At 45.6% G+C, this 17142-nt stretch overlaps 1 protein-coding gene across 1 annotated transcript in view; it reads right to left on the bottom strand.

The window, feature by feature from the left end:
* The window catches only part of LOC146799887 (uncharacterized), a 235665-nt gene that overhangs the window by 67973 nt on the left and 150550 nt on the right, over positions 1–17142 (bottom strand). The window contains exon 8 of the mRNA XM_085620813.1: positions 16411–16521. Coding sequence (XP_085476939.1) covers positions 16411–16521 — 111 coding nt within the window. The remainder of the gene's footprint in view (positions 1–16410; positions 16522–17142) is intronic.

The following is a 17142-nucleotide window of genomic DNA, read 5'->3' as shown; positions in this document are numbered from 1 at the left end:
TGGTCGCTAAAGGCCGATTCTACACTTCACGTATCGACCTGGCCAACAATAATTCAAAAGAAATCTTTGCGGTCGTGCAAAGCTTTATGTCCCCCCACTGCTCAGGCTCATGCCACGCCAGTTTCGGAGTCCTGGTGCAACACTCTTTCTGAGTTTTTCCTGGATTAAAAACGCAGTATTCAAGATACTCTTGCGGCCCCTACTAGGGGGTGCTGCAGTTGCCGCACTGGGGCCATTGGCGGCTGGCCCTGTGAAGTTGCTCTCCACTTTTATGCCAATTGATCCGTCCTGCTCACTTAAAAATCTTAAGGGCTTGAAGTCAGGCTCTCCAAATGACCCTTGCGCTGCTAGACTCCTGGCTGCCGCTGCAGACGTCATTAATCCCGAAGTCAATTTGGGATTAATGTCCCGGAGCTCCTGGCTTCTTTTCCTCGCAGCACACGTGAAGTCGCCAGCATATTGTGTTGTTTTGTGAGTGTTTTGCCAGTTAATATTGTATTTCTCTTAGAAAATACTATTCACTGATGTTTTTAGAATTTATGATGTGTGTTTAAACATTGGGGGCCATCGATTTTAATATTATTCCTGTAATCCTTGTGGGGCACATTTGTTGGTAGTTGCATCAAGGGTCTCTCCGGTCCACCACGATCCCTTTATGACCGATTGAGTGGAGAGAGGAAACCCATAACGAGAAGGACACTAAGCGGGCGCCATCTTGTGAAGTTAGCGCGCTAGTGATCCACCGCTGAGTCATTTAAAGGCACGTTACTCGCGGGCGCGCAGCGTACACGCGCAGCGGGCGTGCCGATGGCGCGCATAATGCAAGCCCATCTGCGCTTGAACGCCGCCAGCAGCCAGCATTCTCGATAATATCTTTCATTTTCACCAATGGCACCGCGAACTTACTCCAGGGAGAAGCTGTTGGAACTGGGGACAACCAGTGTCTGCTGGGAATGTGAGGGTAGGTTTTGTTTGGACACTGGGCCCTTCATAAACTGTCACCCCTGTTGCCACGTACCACAGACGAGCTCGGACCTCTTGCCTGCCGTCATAGTGAGTTTTCGCCGCCCCAGCCAAGCAGGAAAATATTGCTTGCCGTGCAAATTCACAGTGCCGTGAATAGAGGCGATAATTTCATTGAAAGAAATATCCTTGACAAGCATCGATACCTGAATTGTGACTCATCGGATACACGTCTGAGGCCCCAACAACGTAATCATCCGTTGGCAGTCCTGACCTTCACCGGATCGCAAAGGGCCCCCCCCCCTTTTGAATTCGAATTTTCACTCGCAGCAAGGCCGTCACTGTTCGTTTTTTGTCCTGATGAAGACCCGCACTGACCTTATATTTGCGCAGCACAAGGGTTGAAACGTCGACTTTTTATGCGGACCAGCACATAGAATCTGCGCCAAAAAGGAACTTTCCCATTACGCAGTGTTACTATAAATAATTAATCTGCTGGCCAATTCCAAATACTCTAGATTTTAAAGTATTGTATATATCACGCACACTGTCACTGAGCACTTATTCACTTTGTCACTTTTTTACACCATTGTTTGACGGCCTCTCAGAAAAAAGTGATGCATATATATATATGAATGACGTAATTTATATAAAGAATTTGCTTTGTACATGAACTGTTTTTGTGTTGCTTAGGTTGGAATATCGCATATCATTTGAATAACGCTTGACTATGTCTGTTTTATGAAGTAATTTTTTCACCCAACAGAACCACTGTTTACCTTACAATTTACTGCCCAGGTTCTGAGGGATACTGGGTTACCCCATTGTGTGTATAACTGAAGACATAAATAAAGGCATGAGGACAGATGGCACCTTCCAAGGGTTATATATTAATGCCAGATCTATATCCAAGCACGCTATAGAAATCGGGGATCTTTTGGAAGATTGTAAACCCGACATATGTTTCTTTACTGAGATGTGGTTACACACACATTCCGCTCCTGCTCTAGCCATTGCCTTTCCTTCTGACTATAAGGAATTAAGGTTGGATAGAATAGGAAAAATATGTGGTGGGTTGGCCATTGCGTTCCGTTCTGTCTTAAACGTAAAAGTGTTGGACACAATATCGTCTCATATGATGGAGCTGATGAATTTATCCATTGAATTGGCATATGGCCATAAAGTGATAGGAGCGGTTGTGTATCACCCTCCTGGGGAAAACAAGAAGGTCTTTTGTGCCTCTTTATTAGAAATTATGGCCCCATATGTCCTGCAAACGAAGGATTTTTTCCTTCTAGGAGATTTTCATTTTCATTTTGACATTAACTTTAATACGGACACTGCTGATTTGCTGGCAGCCATGGAGTCATTAGAGCTGTTGCCCAGAGTAGCTGGTCCAACCCATATAGCAGGCCATACGCTAGATAATATCTTCACCAATATCCCTAGCTGGAGCACAGAACCACCTCTAGTAGTTAGCTGGTCGGACCATACGGCCCTGAGTTTTTCTTTCTCGGCTCCCAAAGGTCTGGAAAAACCGCAAGGGCGGAAAGTTTTTCGTAGACAATGGAGGAAAGTTACACCTAAGAGGTTTAGTACAATATTTTCCCCTCCTCTGCTCAATGAGTGTCAGGACATCAATGTAGCCTTATGCAAATTAGAGTCAGAGGTTATAAGGACTTTTGACAAGATCGCCCCGAGCAAATCAGCCACAATATATTTAAAGAAAGAAGCCCAGCCCCTTGGTATTCGGATAGTTTAAAGACTGAGAAAGCTGCCTGTAGGGTCAAGGAACGAAAATGGAGGCAAACAAAGGCGGAGACTGATAGACTTGCTTATAACATTGTTCATAGGATGTACCTCAACAATTGCAATATTGCAAGAAGAACATTCCTTGCTACTCGCATAGAGGGGGCAAAGGGTTCCTCTAAAGAACTCTTTAGGATTCTTAAGGAATTCACAGCCCCTGGCGTAACCAACTCTACCTGTCCTCCCACTCAGGAATTCTGCGATAAGCTTGCGACACATTTTAAAAACAAAATAGATAACATCTATGACTCCTTTAAGCCACTACCAGATAACTGGGAAGGAAGTCAATACACTGATACCTCCTCGTAGGTGAGATTAGAGACTTTCGCAACCATCACTAGGGAACAGGTGTTACCATTACTGAAAGGCATTAAGTGAGGCTCCCCGTCCGATACAGCTCCCCCCTATGTGCTGTCGGACTTCGCAATGGAGCTAGTACACCCTATAACGAAAGTTTGTATGCAATTTGTCCTTAGCTACCTCGTCTTTTCCGGCCAGCTGGAAAAAGGCCTTCATTAAACCCCTGCCTAAGAAACCATTGTTAGACTGTGCCGATCTGCAGAATTACAGACCTATCTCGCTCCTCCCAGGCTGCTCTAAAGTTATGGAAACTTTGATTAATCGCCAACTTTCAGATCATGTGGATCAGCACGGCCTTTTAGACCCCTCGCAGTCGGGTTTCCGTGCTGGCTATAGCACGGAGTCCGCACTGGTGGAGGTAACAGATACCATCAGGCTCCTACTGGATGAAGGTACTCTGGCTGTGCTGGTCCTACTTGATCTGTCAGCAGCCTTTGACACCATCTCCCACAGAATTCTGTTGAATAGACTGCGAGAGATAGGTGTCACTGGAGGGGCATGGGAGTGGCTGTGGAGTTTTCTATCGGACAGATCTCAATGTGTGCAGTTAGACTCTTTTGCCTCTCAGACCACAGTGGTGGATAAGGGGGTTCCTCAGGGTTCCATCTTAAGCCCCACTTTGTTTAACATCTATGTGGCATCTCTGGCTGCCATTGTAAAATCTTGTGGTTTCCAAACCATCTCCTATGCGGACGACACTCAGGTGTTAATCCCCATAGAAAAGGACCACACGGTGACCAGAGACAGATTTAAGAGCTGTATGATTAAAATCTCCACATGGATGAAAAACAACTTCCTCCAACTTAATTCCAACAAGACGGAGATCCTACTGTTTGGTAAAGCAGAGGAACCGTGGACGGATGAGTGGTGGCCGGAAGAACTAGGATTACCCCCCCCCGCCCCTGAAACATGGGTAAAAAATCTGGGCATAGCAATGGACAATAATTTATCCATGGAAGAACATGTTAAAATCTTATCAGGCAAATGTTTTGGCCTGATTCGTACCTTGAAGAAGGTATTTCCGTGGGTTCATCTCTCTGCTAGAAGAGTTCTGATCCAGTCACTGCTAGTCAGTAGACTGGACTACGGAAATGCTCTCCTGGTGGGGGTGAGGGAGGACTTGTTTTCTAGGTTACAAGTCGTGCAAAACACGGCGGCTCGTTTTGCCTTGAATAGGCCTCCACTCACTCCATCTTTACCGCTATTGAGAGAACTGCATTGGCTGCCAATAAGAAAGAGGGCCCTTTTTAAACTTTTGTGCCTAGTTTTCAAGGCACTTTGCGGACAAGGACATTTATACCTCACAAAGAAGCTGGTATGGTACTCTTCGGCACGACTGTTAAGATCTAGCGGCCAAAAGCTTCTCCAAATGCCGAGAATCAGAAAAGCTAAGATGGGGGGGGCATGCCTTCTCCTATCTGGCACCCAAACATCAGAATTTACTGCCCCTAGATCTGCGCTCTTGCCCCAATCTAACCATCTTCAAGAAGCACCTAAAGACCTAGTTATTTAACTGAGTTGCTTGGGTCTCTGAAGTCTGCCTCCAAAGGCGCCGAGAGATCCCTCTGGGGATATAAATAATAATAATAATAATAATAATTTAATGGTTAACATGTCCCTCTGGGAGGCCGTGGTCCAGTTGTCTTGGAAACAGGCACCAATTCTTCCTCTTCTTAAGAAGCCATCGCTTGACCCATTGCTACCCGGTAACTATCGTCCCATTTCGCTTCTGCAAAGCTTGGCTAAGGTCTGGGTCCGTCACATAGGTGTAGTGTGCGCACTCATCTGCACTCCCAGTGGAGTCTCGGATAAAATTAAAAATGCTGACCCTTGCTCATTGGGCCCTCTATGGTATTGGCCTCATCTACTTACAGAAGAGATTTGCTTTTTACAACCCAGGGAGACAGCTGCGTTCCTCCTCTCAATTACTGATGCAGACCCCTAGGTTTAACCGCCAAAGGCTTGGCGGGAACTCTTTTGTCCGGATATCTGGCTTGGCCTGGAACGCACTGACATTGCGCGGCATCCAGGATCCTATAATATTCAAGAACAAACTAAAAACCCTTCTCTTCTAGTTACTGCTAGGCTTTAGCTTCCACTGCACGCGCCGGGACACTCAGGTGAGTAGCCGTGCGCGCTACAAATAAATATAACATAACATACTGGATAATTTGTCTTACCCACTTGTCTGTAGTGATGGAATTCCAGACAGGTAGGAACTGTGAGAGCGTCCCTCCGACCGGAGTGGAATGGTCTGGAGGGGGTGGAGTCACTGCTTATTAGTGGGAGAGGCTCGAGTGCTGTTACCTCGGCCTCTTTCCCCTGTACCCACCTCTAAAATATCCCTTATCGGGGGATGTTTGTGTGGGGTTTTTGTAGGAGGAAGAAGCAGCGTCTGCACTGATATTTTTGGAGGCGCCTCTATAAAAGGAGCGTCGAAAGGAACCTCGTGTGGATGGAGACTGTAACGCTCCTATGGATTTAGCAGTCTCGGTGTCCTTTTTCCTAAAGCTACATCTACAGTTGGGCCAAAAAGTTGTTCCTGATTGAACTGCTGTTGAGTATAGTTGTTTGTACTTCCTGTTCGAAGCCAGAAATGCGCAACCAGGCATGTCTTCTTAGTAACACACTAGTGTTAATGGACCTGGATGCGGTGTCTGCTGCATCGAGGGCACACTTGATTGATGCATTAGTTATTAATTTGCTATCTTGAATTAAGTCATTGGCCTTGGCTTTATATTGATCAGGCAAATGCTGCAATAGGGTTTCTAGCTGGTCGTAATGAGCCCTACCATACCTGGCAAGTAATGCCTGCGCATTGGCTATCCTCCAGTTCTTAGCTGCTTGGGCAGCAACTTGTTCTAACATCTAATAATTTGGACTCTTTGTCCAGAGGTGGCGCGTCACTGGAGGTCTGAGAGTTGGCACGTTTTCTAGCGTTGGTCACCACTAGAGAATCTAAAGGGAGTTGACCCTTGATGTAGGTGGGATCATTGGGGGCGGGTTTATAGTTTTTGTCAATTCTGGGATTGAGAATTCTAGCCCTTACAGGGTCTTTGAATATGTCTGGGGCGTGTTTAATGACGCCTTTTAACATTGGTAACATTTGTAAGGTCTTTTGTGACTGTGCAAAAGTGTCTATTAGGAAGTCCTCCTCTCTGGGGTCCGAATGCATTTGAACACCATGGTACTGGGTGGCTCGGTCTATAAGCCGACTAAAACCAATATTGTCATCTGGGAAAGATGGCTTTGTTGGGTATGCATGGGGATCAGGAAGGTCTGGAGGACCTACTGGGTCATCAATCATCCCAATCGTCCTGTGGTACGTCTGTGTCGTCATCAGGGTCAGTGAAAGGGTCATTGTTCCCTCCCCCACCCCCTACATCATCATCAACCTGTGGTGTTGGTGAGTATGGTGGAAGTATGGGAGAATTTTGGAGGAGAGAAAGGCTAAGTAGGAAGAACAGAAGAAGAGGGTCGTAAAGATGAAGTGGCACAGTCTCTTTTCGTTACAGGCACCTCAGGGATGTGTGGGGTGTCCAATGTCCTCTTCTTGTGTGGAACATTGACCACATGTCCTGTTTTGGGGTCCACTTGGAGAGTTTTTTTTGTTTCGGATCGACGGGATCCGGTCGAAAAAGTTCTTCCTCTTTCGTAGCCGCTTTCGGCGCCGATTTTTTCGGGTCCGAGCGGGGTTTAGATTTCTGGTCTGGAGCTTTCGAAGGGGTTTTTGGATCCTTCGGCTTCGATGTCTAGTCGGAAATCTTTTTCGGATCCAAGTGTTTTGGTTTCGCATCTGAGGCCTTTTCCTTCGGCACCGGGGTGCTCGGTGCCGACGGCTTTCTAGGGACTGGGGGAGTAGGATGCGCTCCCGGCTTCAGTGACGATGGTGCCTGCGGGGCACTGACATGCGGCTTGCTCGGTCCCGAGCCGCTGGAAGGCTTCTCCCTCGTCTTCGGAGCCGGGCCTGGGGGCATGGCTTCTGAAGCTTTGTTTCGGTCACGACTGGGGCCTGCAGGCGAAGTCTTGACCGGTGTCTTCTTTTTCTGGGGTAGGGTGGGGGTAGAGGCAGTTGTACTCACTCATTGACCTGGAGTGATGTGGTCGTCTGAGTCAGAGTCGTCTGCCTCACAAACGATTTCCAGATCCTCCAAATTCTCCTCCAGGACATCGGGGCCTTCGCGAAGATGTATGTCATACGGCACCGGAGCTGCTCGTTGCGCCATGACGTGTCGTCGGGCTCGGCGATCACAGATAGTCTTTTTAGATCGAAAGGAGGCGCAGGCCTGGCAATTGTTCTCCTCGTGCTCAGGCGAAAGACAGAGGTTACAGACCTTGTGTTGGTCGCTGTGTGGGAATTTAGCTCCACACTGGGGGCATTTTTTAAAATGGAGTCCTTTCCATTAGCTGTAGGCCCGAATGGCGTCGATAGGCCCAGCAGCCCGCGTCGATGACTGGAATCGGGTATTTGAGGAGCGCGTCGAAGAGCACGCGAACGAAAATAACACCGCTGAGGTTGAGATGGTTTGCGCGTCGAAAAGGTTTGGATAAAACAGTACCGAACCGGAGCGCAGAAGTTACATCCGAACCCGATGGCGGAAAAAACAATCGGAGGATGGAGTCGATGCCCATGCGCACTATCGTCCAAGGGAGGAGTCACCTATCGCGTGACTACAGAAGACTACTTCCAACACAACAACAAGGTGCAAGCATCCGAGCCCAACACCAGATGGCGATCTATGCACAGAGGGTGAATTCTGCAGCTCATATGCCTCGAACATTTGGTTCCCAGGCTTTGCCCCACCCCATGGTTTTTACAAAAAAAATTGAGCCCATTCTTGGTGGTGTTTTTTTTTTTTGGTTCTCCGCGAATTTGCAGCAAAGTTAAAATAAAAATTGGGCCCCAGGCTGGGGCCTTCTGCTACCCCACCACCAGGCCTAGGGGGTCAGGGTACCCCTACCCTGCCCCCTTATGTCTTTTTTAGGACTGAGTTCTACATCCTAAGATGGCTGCCAACACTTCCTGGTTGAGGAGGTGGCAGACAATTGGCTCTCAGCTTGAGATTTGTCAGGATCCGCAGAGGCTCTATGTCCCCAGATGTGCAAAGTTTTTAGAACATTAATTGCTCAAAAACTACTGGACGGATTTACACCAAAACACCACAATCACTGGCAAAGCCAATAGGTTTCACCTATGCAAAATCTATTGTCATTGCAAATGCTTTTTTACATGGTGGCCAACTGTGACCGCGTCATGGTGTTTTACTGTGAGGGTTCTCTGCCCTCTACATTTTTCTCACACGAAAGTAAATAAACACCTATGTCTACAGTCCTTCCGTTTTATTTTTTTGTGCCATTGTTGCGGAAGTAAGTAGTGATTATAGTAGGGACCCATTCTTACACCATTTTACACCATTCTTACACCATTTAAAATTTTTTTACTAACTGTGCAATGTTTTTTCCACTGACTTATGGACCCGGAGGAGCATCTGGTCATCCTGCATCATTCTAGGCTCTTGCAAGCATCTTGTGGATTCCAGTCTGGAATGGGAAGCCCCCTCCACCCCATCATGTCTGAAGCTTAGATATATGGGGCGGCCACTCAAAGTGAGAGGGTAGAGTTGGGGGAACTTACTAGCTGGCTATTTCTGCATTTGTTTTTGAGTGTGGGGGAACAGAGTGCGGCTGGACACCACTCATGGGTTCCTGGTGGAGGAAGGTTTGGATGGAAGTGCAGCCAGGTATGGGTCTTTGTTTTGGAGCTGGTTGGGTCAAAAGCAGCAAAAACATAATTGAGTGTCTATTTTAAATTTCCCTTCACTACTGCTTTCGATATTCCTCTAACACTTCTAAGGAGATCGCCTTTCATATAATGTGACTGAGAATCAATGTGAAAGTTTACAATGGTAAACAAGCATTGGCACAGCCAATAGGTCTCGCCTTTGGGACCTTATAAGTGTTTAGCCATGCAACAGTTGCATAACTAAATACTTATAAGGTCCCAAAAGCGAGACCTATTGGCTATGACAAGCAGCCGTGGGGCCACGAAAGTGGAAGTAATCGCGGTAAAGCGCGGCGCGCGCTCCCGCGCTACATGCACTGTAGCTCTAGGCTGGCCTGGTAGCACTTTTTGGAGCCCTCTCAATAAGTCACGCCAGACCAGCGCATGCGCTGGGTCAGGCGAGACCTAAAAACGATCTCATACTCTCAAGCCTTAGGTTGAAATGGTATCATTCAGGTTAGACACATTTTACAGGCTTAGAAATCGGAACTCGAAAGCAGAGGCCACGAACAGTTCAGTGATAAAGAGGACATGATAAAAAATGTATTACGAATCATCAAACGCGGATATAAAGGTCATAAAATACCCATTCTAAGATCATGAAGTGCTGTTTGCGACCAAGAGTCTATGCCATAAAACTCAGAAAATGTGCCATTGAATCATAATGAATTAACACCCAAATATCAGCTCGAAATATTTTGCAAATGTTTACATTTGTTCTCCAAATATCAGCCTATGAACTGGCTGTCATGTAAAGCACTCCGATACCTTAAAGTTAAAAAGAATCAATAAAGGACCTCGTAAATGTGTGGCCCTATGGACGTTGGAGAGCCGCATTGTGCTTAAACGGCCTGCAGCTGGTAACCTCACAGGAAGCTTTCATTCCACTGAAAACATAAATAGAGCATGTAGGAAGGTGGATATCTGACTATGGTTACCCCCAACTTTTTGCCTAGTGTCTAGCTGGTTTTTCGACTTAGTTGGCCTGAGATCCTGCCATTCAGGGTCTCAGGCTGTCTGCTCTCTCTTTAAAATGGACTCCATGTACCCTAGGTACATACCCAATTGGTAAGGATCACCTTATTGGACACTGTACAGTGTACCCTAGGTACCCAGGGCATAGATGTACCCTAGGCCTCCCAGGGGCTGCAGCATGTATTATGCCACCCCTGGTCTGGCCTTCCAATCAGACACAACTGGCTGATCACTCAGCTGGGGCAAGGTCGTGTAATCACCCCTTGCTTAGATCTAGTATACCTATATCTGCCCTTAAAATAGACACATGTGTACCTATCAGCCACTCCTATGGCAGGCCTTAACAATCCTGGAGGCAGAGTGCTTGGTAACATGTGAGATGGTGCTCTAGCATGAGCTGAGCCTGTCTGCAGCTTTCGGAACCATGTCCTTATAGCTGTTCTATGATATAGCCTACCATATACTCTTAAAGTACCTTATAATCTTAAACGGTTATGGTAACTATGGTTTGGCTTTATCGAAACATGTCGTGTAAGGTGTCTAACACTTGGGAATAATACCCCCATACCATTTCTGGTGATGAGGATATTATTCCTCCCTTCTAGAGGGAGAGACATGTTAAAATCCTACTTTGCTGTTTAACTCTCACCAGAGCCTCAGCATCACAAAATGGATGCTGCTGCCACAGACACGAGTCTGACCTCCTGCTGCTGGGAGCCCTCCCAGCCAGGGAGGCCTGGACAATAGGTTTCCTGCTTGGGGAGGTGCTAGCACCTCCCCAGACAGACTTTAGTGTATTGGGGCAGGGAGGGCTGAAAGGAATGAGACATGCCTGGGGCACACAAGGTGCTCCATGCATAGTCCAGTTCAAACCGGTGCTGGGGCACTCCAGCCCCAGCTCTGGCGCGAAACTGGACAAAGGAAAGGGGGTGTAGCCACTCCCCTTCCTGGTCCCACCCATAGGAGGGACCTTGCAGGTAGCCCAACCCACTAGCCCAGTATATTAGTAGCTAGTTGGGCCATGCTAAACTAGATTATCCTGAACCTGCAACTTGAACAGAAACTCTGGACCTTCGACATTCGACGAAAGAAGAAGACTGAAGAATCTCCCTTGTGGCCAAGGAGTGGCTACCCTGTGCGAACAGGCACCATCAAGAGACTTACCCTTTGCTTTGCTGAAGTTCTACGAGGGACCGACTGCAGAGCCCGACCAGAGCCTTGACTTCCAGACTTCTCCGACCCTGATCCACATCCACAGCCGAGCTGAGATCCGTGGAGGCGACGAGAGACGTGGGACCGGCTACCTGGGAAAAGTGGAGAGTATCTTCCAGCACAGCTTCTGAGGCACCCTCGAGGTTGTGCACCGGGGATTGAGAAGCCCGAACCCCAAGCACCATCTGCACCGAAGATCAGCCCCCCACACTCCACGAGTCCTGCATGGGGCCCTTCTGCATTTTCCTGCTTGCCGCGTCTGTCCGGTTGCTTGCCCGGTGGCTAGTAACCTTTGCGACGACACACCTTCAATTTTCCACTGCTGGTTTGGCTCCTCCAGACTGGCTCCTGCTCCTCTGTAAAAGAGAAGCACCCCAGACCTTCCTGGTCTGCACCAGAAGCAAGTCCTCCATTCTTCGTGGGTTCCGCTTGCCAAGGCTTGGTGAGTCCTAGCTCGACTTAGACGCCGCCGACAGCACGAGCCTTCGTGGGACAGTTCGCCTCCTGGTTCTTGTCGTCCTCGATGTCTCCTGGTACCCGTGGCTGCTGCGACAAGCTTCACCTCTTCACCTGCAATCTCCCGACATCGCCTGGTTCCTTCCTGGTTCCACGTGGTCACTGGCTAGTGACCCAGACTCTGTCCCTTCTGCTTGCAGGTATCCTTCCTTCTTGATCCCGGCCTTGGGATCCACCGGACACTCTTCACTGACCGCCTGTCAGCATCTTTCCTTCAGGCATCCATAGGAGTTGACGACGAAACCCGACGCAAGTTCACACCTATGCACCCGCAGCCCGTGGGCCAGGTAACTTGGGTACTCCGGTGCTCATCAGGGTATTGACTATCCTAGTGTCTAGTTCTCAAGTCTCGACTTCCTAGTTACTCCAGAAGTGTCCTAAATCTTATTATTTCTAAACTGTACTATTTCTATCGATTATACGCATTACGCGTGAGTGTTTCCACTCTGCACCTGAATCCCGTGGGCCTCCCACTTCCTAACCTTGGGTAGTATAGTGTAGCCCCAGCGATTCCCTAGGCCTAGGCCTATTCTATTTCCGTGACAGTGGTCCTTATACCACTTCTTTAGTATATGGTTTACGTGGCCCCTAGGGCCTAACTGTATTACTTACCTGTGTGACTTAATGTATGCTTGAATAAGACTGTGTTGTACTTACCTCGAATCTCATAAAGAGTGCTGAGGGTTTGACTAGAATAAATACACTTTATTTTATATATATATCTGATGTGGTGTCCTTTCATTTGGTATTCAAGGGGTTACAAATGGTATCACAGCTGGCTTCACATGCCATTCAGAGTTTAGCCTAAGACTGCTCTTGTCCATGCTACCACTAGGATAGCTGGTCTATAAGGTTGACTTTACAACCAATCACCATAAGGGTTGTTGGACTGATACAGGGTGTACACTAGAATTAGTGACATCATATATCAGGCCAACTTCTCACAGAGCACACTATAAACGGAGACTCCCTTGGGCTGAAACATATCTAGCTGGCTATTCTGAATAGACAGAAGCAGCGGAGCACTCGACATTCCTTTAGAGAAGAAAGGATAAGTTGCCGGAGCCCTGCAAACATGGGGTAAGGCACTGCACCAGCTATCGTCATGTCAGGCTGCCCTGATATCTCCATGCCTAAAAATAAATGTGTCCGTGTGCAATACAAATGGCTCCTCATGTAAAGCGCATAGATACAATCAGTTTGAGTTTGCGCTATATTAAAAGGTAAAGAAAGAGGAGACTAAGTTTAAACACATGCACTCGTATAGCGTGTGTGCACAAAAGTAAAGGATGTGGTGTAATAGCTAGAGCAGTCTTTGAAGCTGGAGAACGGATTCTAGTCTAGGTCGGAAGCTCCACATCCTGTGATTCTGGAAAAATCACTTAATATCTTTGTGCCTAAAAAGAAGTGTGTACGTGTGTAATGCAACTGGCTCATCATGTAAAGCACTCCGATATTTTCGGGGTGCAGGGACAAAAGGTTAAAAAAAAAGTAAAGGACACTGGCCCCACTAACCCCAAGCCGGAAACAGTACTTGGTCTAAGCTCCCGGGAACAGCAGAGTAAAGAGGAAGTAAAATCTGATGACGTGACCCTGTTGCTGTTGACCTTTGAGAAGCCAGAAAATTGGAGTGACCTCGAATCCTATGAATGGTAAGTAATGTGCAGGCTGTAAGACCTTTAAAGGTATTATTTTTCTGTTGAATTGCATGACATTTTGCAACACAGCACAGGCACTGTGCAGGCAAGACCTAAAAGCACACTTTCTGGACCAAGAGCTAGCTTTCTGCCAAATCAGTGTAAATCCTATCAGTGCTTTAGGCTATAGCTTTGTCTGAAGTTCCTATGGGAAAATTAATGTCGAAAAAACATTCTGGGACCCCCCCTTTTTTCTCGGACTCCGCTTAACGGATTATCCCGAAACTTTCCATGCACAAACTAGTCAAAAAGTAGCACTTTTCTGGATATTTTTGTAGAGATTCAACAAATGGCCCTAAAGTTTTTAGCAACACAAAAAATGTATTTGCTATGGAAACACAATACTAACTATAATTACTAAAAAAATATACACACACATGCATGTCTTAAAAGTAGAGCGCGCCAGCAGCAAATTGCAGATGCTGGGGCCTTCAAAAAACACATAATATTGTTTTTGTAGAGGATCATGACAGGAGGGGTGAGGGAGTAACGAAATAGCACATGGAGGGAGCAGATTTGGGAGAAGTCAATATGGGGGAGCCACAAGGGAGCTTATGCTGGAGAGCAAATAAATAAAATACAAATACAAAAAAAGTAAAAAAGGACAGCGTGGGAACCCTATGGGTAACAGAGCAACATGGGATGGGGGCTCTATCGGAGGGTTGACTGCATAAGGAACAGAGCAAGAAAACACTTCACACTGAATGTGAGCAGTGGGAGGAAATCAAACAATTGTGAAAAAGCTATACTTCAGGGAAGGGGCAAACCAAGAAGAAGAAGTAAAGCGATCAAATAAGAAGTGAGCAAATAAGAGAGACAATAAAACAATGGTATGCAATGGTCTGGCTATAAACCCAATGTTTATTTTTGATTCTGTCCACAAGAGGTGTTTTGCAAAATGACAGCCTGAAGCTGTCTGTAGGTGAGACCTAATAAAATCAGACAGACAAGCCAAAGATCACGTAAAGCTACGACCAGTGTGGGCTCTGTGCTGGGACATGGGTGGAGCCTGTGACAAAGTCATCTAAAACATCTAATTCCTGTAGCAGAGAAACATGGAGGCAGTTTTCTGGACTAGTGGGTTCAGACCATGTTAAAAGAAGAGATAAGATCAAAGAGATCAAATAAAAAAAGAGATAAGAGTGGAACTAACCACCCTGTCATGTAAGTAATTTACTGTTGTACAAAATGGAGCGACAAACTGCTGTAGCCTGCTTCCATATCAAGCTTGCAGGACATCAGTAAATTTGTGAAATGGATTTAATGGCAGGAAATAGCAGTCATATGTGCACAAAACGTGTGAAATTCTGGGGAGAAGGAGAAGGGGTAACAGCTAGACAGACAAAGGTTCCAACACAAATAACTTTCCTAACACTATTGAACCTTGAAATAAAGATTCTCTCAAGATCCCAACAAAAACTCTGAGAGCAGGGAATGATGAGTTTGTTTAAAGGAGGGAAATGATACGCCTTGCACGTTTGAAATATCTCTCTGACTGTTGTTAGCAGAGTACATTGTAAGAGTGGAATACGAAGTGCTAGCAATGAAAGAACAAACATTCTGCAGCTTTTAATTCCGTTTTTAAATTTACTAGCATATCAGAAAAGAAAAGCGGTTGATTAAGGTCTAATGGCTTTCCTTCCTTGCTGAAAACGAGATAAAGACATCTAACCGGTTAAAGAGGAATCACAGGGTGTGATTTGAAGGATTCGTCTTTTTGGAGGAGGCCGTTGATATATCAGGAAGAGAAACAACTGGAATCTAAAGTAGAATCCAAAAATGAAAGTACACGTCAAACACAATCACCAGGGGATCTGATCAACAATGGGAGCTAGCGACCTATTATTGATTAAATCATAAGCAGTGAGTAGATCTTACAATATGACCATGTCATTTTTATCTATTGGTTCATTTCCCAGAAAATAATTATTAATCGAATCTTTAATTGCAGTTACCCTGAGGTCATCAGTAGGCAGATCAAAGTCACCATGGATTCGAGATCTCAGATGGAAGATCTCCACAAAGGAATACATGAAGGCCCAATTTGGTCTAGTGTGGTGTTAAATCACCATAGTAGATAGAATAAAGCTGAGAGTAAGAGCTCAAAAGTAAGCCATTCACCACCTAATAAGATAGGCATTAAAAAAGACTCTCCCAACCAGATGTTTTCACTTGGAGCCACACTTTTCCTTCACCATGTGTGCAATAAATGGTAACAGTTGCAGTTGTGGTGCTTTGGTTCAATGGTGGTTTTGACTCCCAGTAATTGATCTATGTATTTCATCCATATTTATGTATCGGAATGAAGAGAGTGACCTGAAACAATTCTGGCCTCAGTCCCTGCAAGGCTTGGACAGGTTTGGTGTTGGCACGCTACCACCATAGATACGCCCGTGCATGCACCCCTTAAATGGCCAGCAGTCCAACGTGGCTAAATGAGCGGAAAGAAGGGAGCAGTCAAACACCCTGGTGGCCCACCAAAATCCTGGAGGAGAGTGAGGTGGGAAACAGTGTACGAAGAAAGTGCATTGAGAAATGAAAATACTTTTAGATGCGTACCTCGTGCCAGTTCTCACCAACAATCCACTAAAGGAGTAAAGAACAGAGGGGAACCAGGGGGAAATAAAACAAGCAAAATAATCACAGATTAAGCGGTGGTCTGTGAACCTCTGTTACCTGGCATACTGATATTGCCATTCTAAATTAGCAGAAAAGCCATAATATCCTTTTTTTAACATCTTTTTATGGAGTTTTTTTGAAACAACATAGTAGCTATTATTAACAGAAGGTTCCTCATCCAAAATCTTGAGGCAAAAAGCTAACCTTTTTAAAGTTTATAATATCACAGGGAAATGGAAAGCTACATTTCAAACAATGGGAAATTTAGGGATGGGACAGAAGAAGAAAGGGAAAAAAGGGAAGGATAGCAGGAAAGAAACAAAAACATGAAGCAGGTCAAGCATCACTCTCGTAGCATCGTCAATCGCCTCTGAAATTCCACAAATCCTTTACATCTCTGGACAATAAATACAGTTTAAATGTAAGCTTTAAGGACGACATGTACTTGGCTTTTTAAGGCAGTTGCGCTTTACTCACCACTAAGATGGTCAATGCTTCCTTTCACCTCAGAGCTCCAATGGGCTGCAAGACAAGCTTCTGCTTCCTCCTTCATGTTTGATGAAATAAGAGATGCGATATCTGCCATTCCTGTAAAAAGCCATCAATAATTATTTCTGATAATTATTTCTGAATAAAATGACAATGGGAAAAAATGTGATCAGTCTAGTGCGATGCTTCCCAAACATTTTAGAACCACGACTCACTTTTTAGAAGAAGTATTGCGATCCACCTAGCTTAATGGCCATAAGGCAGGAGATTTCTTAATGTAATTAAAGCATCGCGTGGCAAAGCACTCTTATTTACAGACAGCACATACATTTGCATAAGTTTGCATAAACACACATTTTTACTGATAAAACTATAGTGTAAACAAATGATGGTGGGAGGAAATTGGGTTTCAGCGAATAGTTATCATTTGTGCATCCCCAAATAAAGTGTTTTGATTTGTTCTGATCGTAATTAAAACCTGCTTCCATCACACTTTAGAATTACAAAGAATATGCTTAATTTTTGTTTTTCCAACTACTTAATTTGTACAGGTCATTTACAAGTACTTACATTTTGTGGTGTGATACAAAAAAAGATATCCTACAGACTTTCTGTTCACACACTCTGTACCCCAGCAAGATTGTCACATAATTCACGTTACTTTTATTTCTTTGACTGAAAAGTCAGGAGTTTGTAAACAACAATCATCATAAGCAGCAA

Source organism: Triturus cristatus, chromosome 8 (genome assembly GCF_964204655.1).
Source record: "Triturus cristatus chromosome 8, aTriCri1.1, whole genome shotgun sequence".
Classification (NCBI taxonomy): domain Eukaryota; kingdom Metazoa; phylum Chordata; class Amphibia; order Caudata; family Salamandridae; genus Triturus; species Triturus cristatus.
This window is presented reverse-complemented; position numbering and strand designations above follow the sequence as displayed.